This window comes from Nansenia antarctica, assembly GCF_963989245.1.
Source record: "Nansenia antarctica genome assembly, chromosome: 4".
In the NCBI taxonomy this organism is placed as follows: domain Eukaryota; kingdom Metazoa; phylum Chordata; class Actinopteri; order Argentiniformes; family Microstomatidae; genus Nansenia; species Nansenia antarctica.
In genome coordinates, this window is record NC_137689.1 from 58,202,702 (window position 1) to 58,210,201 (window position 7,500).

At 47.5% G+C, this 7,500-nt stretch overlaps 2 protein-coding genes across 3 annotated transcripts in view; one reads left to right on the forward strand and one right to left on the reverse strand.

Annotated features, from left to right (window-relative positions):
- myo18b (myosin XVIIIB) overlaps nucleotides 1–2,642 on the forward strand; it is a gene marked incomplete at both ends in the record, with an annotated part of 23,562 nt that extends 20,920 nt beyond the window's left edge. The window contains 4 exons of the mRNA XM_080529520.1: nucleotides 8–141; nucleotides 249–290; nucleotides 1,272–1,448; nucleotides 1,673–2,642. Coding sequence (XP_080385646.1) covers nucleotides 8–141; nucleotides 249–290; nucleotides 1,272–1,448; nucleotides 1,673–2,642 — 1,323 coding nt within the window. The remainder of the gene's footprint in view (nucleotides 1–7; nucleotides 142–248; nucleotides 291–1,271; nucleotides 1,449–1,672) is intronic.
- A 1,615-nt stretch (nucleotides 2,643–4,257) lies between these two features.
- Nucleotides 4,258–7,500, reverse strand: part of npm2b (nucleophosmin/nucleoplasmin, 2b) — a 12,494-nt gene continuing 9,251 nt past the window's right edge. For both annotated transcript variants that reach the window (XM_080529002.1, XM_080529001.1), the window contains exons 2-10: nucleotides 6,279–6,347; nucleotides 6,124–6,206; nucleotides 5,930–6,046; nucleotides 5,754–5,847; nucleotides 5,410–5,528; nucleotides 5,086–5,117; nucleotides 4,782–4,818; nucleotides 4,632–4,667; nucleotides 4,258–4,332 (exon numbers count right to left, since the gene is read on the reverse strand). In XM_080529002.1, coding sequence (XP_080385128.1) covers nucleotides 4,638–4,667; nucleotides 4,782–4,818; nucleotides 5,086–5,117; nucleotides 5,410–5,528; nucleotides 5,754–5,847; nucleotides 5,930–6,046; nucleotides 6,124–6,206; nucleotides 6,279–6,321 — 555 coding nt within the window. In that variant the 5' untranslated portion in view covers nucleotides 6,322–6,347 and the 3' untranslated portion in view covers nucleotides 4,258–4,332; nucleotides 4,632–4,637. The remainder of the gene's footprint in view (nucleotides 4,333–4,631; nucleotides 4,668–4,781; nucleotides 4,819–5,085; nucleotides 5,118–5,409; nucleotides 5,529–5,753; nucleotides 5,848–5,929; nucleotides 6,047–6,123; nucleotides 6,207–6,278; nucleotides 6,348–7,500) is intronic.

The window sequence follows — 7,500 nt, forward strand, 5'->3', positions numbered from 1 at the left end:
TTCCCAGCAAATGCAGGTTGAGGAGCTGAGTGCAGTCAGACAGACATTACAGGCCGATTTGGAGACGTCCATCCGCCGCATCGTCGATCTACAGGCAGCTCTGGAGGAAGTGGAGTCGAGTGACGAGAGTGACACTGAGAGGTGTGTGTGTTTGAGTGTGGACTCTTTTTTTTGGTCTGTAAATGTGTGTAACACATATTACTGACCTTACCCTGAACCTTTCACCCATCTCCCTCTCGTGAATCCAGCGTTCGAACAACTGTGGAATCCCTCACTAGAAAGAGAGACCTGTAAGAACTACTGTGGCCATGTGTGTGTGTGTGTATATGTCTTTGAATGTTCTGTGGCCCATGTCTGTATTGGCTTTGGTATGTGGCTTTGACCTGGATCTTGGTTGATCGACATATAAAAAGCAGGATCCATGACTTTAGATAGCGCTCCATATTTCCGCTCAGTTCATAAAGACCTAATACACTGGAAACAAGCGTTACAGTTTGGAGGTGGTGAAGCTGGTTTTGCAGTGTGACCATTAGTCTGGTAATGCTGGGAACAGATCCTGGCTGGTGTGCATGACTACTAACTGTCCATTGACCCCTGGTCAAGAGCTCCGCCTGTCACACATGTTGTGGAACAGAGCTTGTGTTGGGCTTCCCTGCGGTGGCCTTGTGTCTTCTCTCCTGCTCTGCGGTGGGGAGAATCAGCTCTAACCATTGGGCAAGTGCTAAGGCTTTACAGCAAAGACACACACACACACACACACACACACACACACACACACACACCATTGTGTAAAAGAAAAGAAGCTTTTCTCTGCAAGTGGGGTGTCTTTGAAAGTTCAGCAGCTGTGATATTCAAGTGTCTTCCATAATGCATGAAGTTATAGTACAGAGGCCATTCCCATCAACCCTCTGGCCTCTCTCCTTACTTCTGTCTGTCTCACTCCTCTTCTCTCTCGCTCTCCACTCACTGTCTATTCTTTCTCTTAACCCTTTTTCCAATCTGGTATCTCTTCTACTCTCATTTTCTGTCCTGCTACCCCCCCCCCCCCCCTCTTATACTCACATCATCCTCCTCCTCCCTCCTCCTCTCTTTTTTACTCTCTCAATAGGTTTGTGTGTGTGTGTGTGTGTGTGTGTGTATGTGTGTGTGTGTGTGTGTGTGTGTGTGTGTGTGTGAGAGAGCGAGAGAGAGGGGGGGGGGGAGTGAATGTTCTCTCCCTTGCATTAACTGTGTCTGTATCTTGTATCTGATATGTCTTCTCTCTCTTGCAGTGATAGTGTGTCCAGTGTTGGTTCACTGGGCACTGAGGAAGTTGGAGAGGGCATCCGTCATTGGCTGGGTGTGCCCAGAGGAGGGGCCAGGGGTGGTTCCCCCTACGGCAGCAGTACCATCAGTAGCCAGGGGGGGCGCCAGTCTGTTGCAGACACCATGAGCACCTACAGCTTCCGGTGAGAGTTCAGTTCAATGACATCCCGCCATTTTAGCACGCCACCCAAGAGTTGACTTTCACTACTACTAAGATACACACATACGGAGAATGGACATTCAATATTATATGATTTTCATGTTGGCACAGTTTTATGTGGTTTCTCAGGATTATGTTAGTCAGGGAACACTTACCAGTCTCAGCTTCTTTGCCTGGAATGCTGAAATGCTTTTCTCCCTTTCTTAGCTCTTGCGTGGATCCAGATGATGAAGGTTCTGAGGCACGGGGGGGCGGTACTGAGGGTAGTTCAGGTCTAGGCCGAGCATCCTCCTCCTCCGCCCTCTCTGAGCTGTTAGTGGGGCTTCGTAAACGCAGAGGGGCGGCTGAGACAGGAGAGGCCGGTGGTAGCAGTACTATCTCCCTCCCCATCTACCAAACCACTGGGGCCTCTACTCTCCGCCGTCGAGCTTCAGCCCTCTCTCTGGGTCCAGAGGACCTCCAGGAGGCCAGACCAGGCCCCGGCATCCTCAAGCCTCCTTCCCCACTCCTGCCCCGCGCCACCAGCATGCGCTCCCTCGGCGAATCCCAGGCTTCTGCTGCAGCCTCCACCGCCGGAGCCAGGCTCTCCCGCTTCAGCTCCACCGATTCCGTCTCTTCCCTCCCCTCCCTCCCCCTCCTCTCCTCCCTCTCCCCCCCGGGGACTCGACTACGCCCCTCTTCTATCTCCATCCCTGAGGAGGAAATGGACGATCCAGTCCGCTCTCTGTCCATCCAGCGCTCGCCCCAGCCAATGCGGCGGCGGCTAATGAGTAGCGTCATCGGCGAGGGCGGGGGCGAGGGCTCACTCGGCTCGGAACCCATGGTATTCCAGAACCGCCGTCTCCTAAGCGATAACAACCGTGACGACGGGAACATCTTGGACATTCTTCCGGCCATTCGTAGGGCTCAGTCCACCAGCAGCCTGGCCTCCTCCGTTCGAGGGAGGAGGGCCCTGAGTGTCCATTTCGGAGAGCTCCCCCCATCTACTCGTAGTAGGAGAGGCTCTGACACTGACTCGTCCAGCTCTGGGGGGTCTGGCGGCAGTTCACAGGGCGGAGGGGGGCAGAGACGGAAGAGCGGGGGGCCGCAGGGAGAGAGACTGGAGGCAGAGGGAAGCGAGGGGGAAGACGTGGCTTCTGTCATGAAGAAATACCTGAGGAAGACTGAGACGGACTAAGACGGAAAGATAACGAGATGCCTAAATGAGGTGAGATGACCGACACCTGACAGCACAGCACAGACACTGCCTTGCCTACACACACTGTATCCCTTACAGACTAAACGCCCTGCTTATTGTCTTCTCTTCCCCCAGTCTGTGTGTGAGAGCCATGATCTGAAAGAGGATTCAACTGAGGCCCACTCAAACCCCCCCCTGGGCAAGGAGCCACACTCAAGCCAAAGCATCACTGGTGCTTGATAGAAATACACTTATGCCAATGAAGATGTGTGTGTGTGTGTGTGTGTGTGTGTGAAGCCAAAGACTTACTTAAAAGAATATTATCAGATCAATTTTGAGCACTGTTTGTACATGAATAAAACGATAAATGTAAATGTATGTTTGTGTTCATTGTTCAATCCCACCAGCAACACCCACCACCCACCTCACATCCACCAGACAGCTGAGAGCACAGCTGTTGTTCCAGAAGGCATCCTGAGAGAGTGAACTCCTGTTGTAGATCAAACACCTCTCCAATATCGTTAGATCTAGGAAGGACCAACATCAAGCGTGTACGACTAGGGGACACTTTGGGATTGGAACATGTAGGGGAAGGGGACACTTTGGGACTGGAACATGTAGGGTTAGGGGACACTTTGGGACTGGAACATGTAGGTTTAGGGGACACTTTGGGACTGGAACATGTAGGTTTAGGGGACACTTTGGGACTGGAACATGGAGGACTAGGAGACACTTTGGGACTGGAACATGTAGGGTTAGGGGACACTTTGGGACTGGAACATGTAGGTTTAGGGGACACTTTGGGACTGGAACATGGAGGACTAGGGGACACTTTGGGACTGGAACATGGAGGACTAGGGGACACTTTGGTACTGAGCACCAGACTCGACGTGTCGACAGTTAAGGCCTGATTTGGGCCAGTGTCAGACTGAGCTGGACATGTATCCTGCGTCCTTCATCTCCATCTGTCCCCCAGCTTCTGAAAAATTAAGAGTTCAGCTAGAGTTGAGACCATCTGCAGAGGGCACAGGGTGAACTGCAATCTGGTGCAGCAGGTGTGAAGTATGCCCTTCTTTTGTATATACCGGTACATCAAACTCAATGCCAATTATCACCTTCCTAAAATGGTGTAAGTTACTTGAGGAAAAATATGTTTTTGCCTAAATATCATATTCTATATTATTTTACAAATTATTAAATACAAAGTTAACAAAAAACTCAACTTGAATATATGACAAAATAAAAATATATATAAAATATGACTAAGAAAGTGACGTTATGCTTTAATACCCTCAGTTATTAAACTGTAATCTAGTAGCACATTTATCCTCTTGAGTTACAAGGTGGTGCAGCATGAAATTTTGATTTATCTTTGCTCTGACAGGGGAACGATATTTAATGATCTGAGTGGATGGCTTCAAGGAGGACACCCAGATTAGTAGTGGGGACAGTGTGTAAAATCATCCTGATAATTGACATTAGAACAAGGACAAGGAGTTTCTTCCAAACAATTTTATTAACAAGGCACAGGTGAATGTACATTCTAAAGAACCTCAGGTAAACAGCTTGACGCATGAACAAACTATGGTAGAAAGAACTGTAGTTCCATGTTGACTGACAAAACCTTTGGCCTCTTAGAATTGACAGGCTGTCTGAGGCTCCGGCCTCATCCCCGTTGGTTCAGCCGCACCTAAAACACAAACTGTTGAGTCACACAGTGCTGCCTTTTAACCATTCAGCTTACTGGTGCAGCAAGACATGACCGGTGACAGAGTTGAGGACAGAAAGTTAGTGTACTAGATTAACCCTGTCCCACTTCTCCCATTTCTCTGAATTGTACATTTGTGCACTCCCATCCATGGATTTAAAAAAAAACATAGCGTTGGGATAACCATGGGCTCTTACACCAGTCCTATGCATTTAAATCCATGTGGGGGTAGTGGACAAGCACAGACTTCAGTGGAAAAGGGTACAGTCGGGGCTCCTTACCAAAGATCAGGTCTTCTTCCTGCCTCGTCCTTTCCCCTGTAACAGACAGCAGTGGTTTTAGAATGCAGGTCAACCTTCATTCCACCTCAAGGCCAGGGCACAGCCACTCATATGAAACATTCATGAGGGTAAATATGAAATCCAGCACACCTTTTTAGGGGGGTTGTTCTCATCATCTGAGGCAGGCCTGTTGGGGAGGGAAGGGGGGAAATGACCGATTTTCAATTCCAGCAATTATAAATAAAAATATAACATTAGCAATTTCCACCAGAAAAAGAATTGCAGCAAATTCTCATCTCAGTAAGGGGGGATTAAACTGAATAGACACTACGTTATTCATAAAGCAAGTCCCATTACAGGATACACATTTAAATGAGGGAAACGTCAGGGTACAGAAGGAATCCATTAGCATCATCCCGCCTTTCCAACCCCCTTGATCTTATCACACACATACCCATCATCCTCTGCTGGCTCTGGCTTCTTTCTCTGGAACAGAAGAATGACATCCCAACCTAGTTAACTCACATTAATGCAGTTCATTCAGAGTTCCAGGTACACAGCCCTTAAGTGTGGTGTACAATGTGGAAGGGGACAGGCACAGACAGGTACTTACATTTTTGGCATTTAGCAGACGCCTTTATCCAAAGTGACTTACTTAAACAAAATGTATTTGTTGTAAGTGTATCTATCCATCAGAAAAATAAATCTATGCCAGGACCAGGGGCCATTGGCAGTCACCATGCGAAGAAGAATTACTGAGAAAGGAAGAGGTACTTGCCTTGCCTGCAGCACCTCCATTTCTGGCTGGTTTCTTAACTGGCGGCGACTCTTCAATATCTTCCTCCTCCTCCTCTTCCTCCATATCTTCACTGTCCATGCCCGATAAATCATCCTCCACTAGGGGGTAAGAAGTAGTTTCAGATACAAGGCCAATTTGAAAAGCTTAATTATAAGGGCCAATAGGGGCCATTCTGAAAGATACAGCAGGACTGCTTAATAGTGATGAACTAAATTACTTGCTCATCACGTCACAGATTTGAGTGCATTACAGTGGAGTAGTGTATTCATTTAAAATATTATTTTTTACCAGGGTCGATGCAGTCTGTGCTCTCCCATACTCACAGGCCACATGCTCTCCACAGATGTAGACGGGTCCCTCGCCACTCTTCAACCTGAACGTTACCGGTGGGTGAAGATCCATGCCGGAGAAATTGACCTGTTGAAGGATTGAAAACATCTGATCAATAGTGCTAAGTGCGAACGAGAGGGGGTGGTGGGTTGGATTAAAGCTTTCTTACCGTAGGCATGCCTTTGGCGTGTAGTGTAGCCACGGGGAACCCCTTCCCGTTCTGCGGTTCTCCCATTATCAACTCAACGATGTTGAACTCCTCTTTTGCACCTGCGCCGAGGCACATCTGCGATGGAAACGGTTTATTGTAAAAGCTGAAGCCCCTCGAGTTAAAATGTCTCCATGCGAGTCTGACATACGTACGGTTCTCAAGGCAAATTGGTGTTGATGGTTTGTGTCATCCGTTTTGAAAGTTGAAGACTTGTTTGACTCGTCTAGTTCACAACCTTCACAAAGAAACAACAGTCAGTCAGTCCTCAGCAGATTCACAATCGAGACGTCTAGTTCTCTGGTCTTACCCCATAATGTTGATACGGGCTTCTCTTGTTTGTTCATCATCATTCTAACTGCGATTAATCCTGGAGCACCTGAAACAGAAAAGCCTCTTATGAAGGGAAATGTGCACCCGTCCCATCAATATAAAACAACGCATTCTAGCTTACCGGAGGAATAGCAAGACAGAATACCTCGAGAAGCTGCGCTTTTATAAAGGAAGACAGAGGAAACACAGGTGACGCTAATTAACCTGGCCGACTCTGATTAGTTCTGATGGCTCAGTGAAGGCGAGCAGCTGATTGATGTTTAACATGCAAAATGGCATAGAGGTTGAATGTTGATGGGAGAGTCAATGTACCATACATTGGTTGTGTAGACTCATTAGGCCTTCACTTTAATTGAATTGAAACCATGTTTGCCAAATCAAATCTGTAAATTGGGTAGTTTGGTAGGTAGGCATGTTTCAGAAACGTTTATTTCAAGCCAGTGTGTCTGGTAGACTGTGAAGATCACAGTGAAAGAGTTGCGTTATTTATCCTATAGGCCTAGGTATAAATAATTATGCATTTTCGAGTGTTGCGTTTACTCTCTTTGTGTGTGTGTGTGTGTGTGTGTGTGTGTGTGTGTGTGTGTGTGTGTGTTTCAGATGTATATTTAATGCCACCCTGTGGGCAAAGAGGGCTCAGTCTGCCGAGAACATGAGCTGAGAGGGGGGTTGGGGGGGATAGATGCAATGACAGAAAAGCCTATTACACATGGCACTGGCCCAGGCTGTGCTATCCCGTGCCAGTCCTCATTGAGTATGGTTTGGTATTGAAAAGCCTACTCCCATTAACAGCCCTGTTAGGACAGAAGCCAAAGTAATGTGCCTTACTACCACAGAGTGGTCAGACGTGGCGAATTTAGACACTGTCGAATTTAGACACAGGTGAGTTTAGACATTGTCATGGCTGAGCACAGTTTTAACAACCAGAACTGTGATTAAAAATAGTGCGAAAGGAAAACATCTCTACAGGAGGGCTTCGTACAGCCTAAAAATGGCTTTAGAGAAAGGGAGAGAGTTTTGGTCATTGAAACAAGTCAATGTATTTCACCAAGTATAATTGTTAATGTCTCTGGACACGAGCCACCTTTATTAACCCCAGAACCGCTGTGTTATGGATGTGAGATGAGTATCAGTATCGCTGATTGCATTTCTGCCTCATATTTTCACTATGATATTGGGACACCTGAAACTAGGCCTAC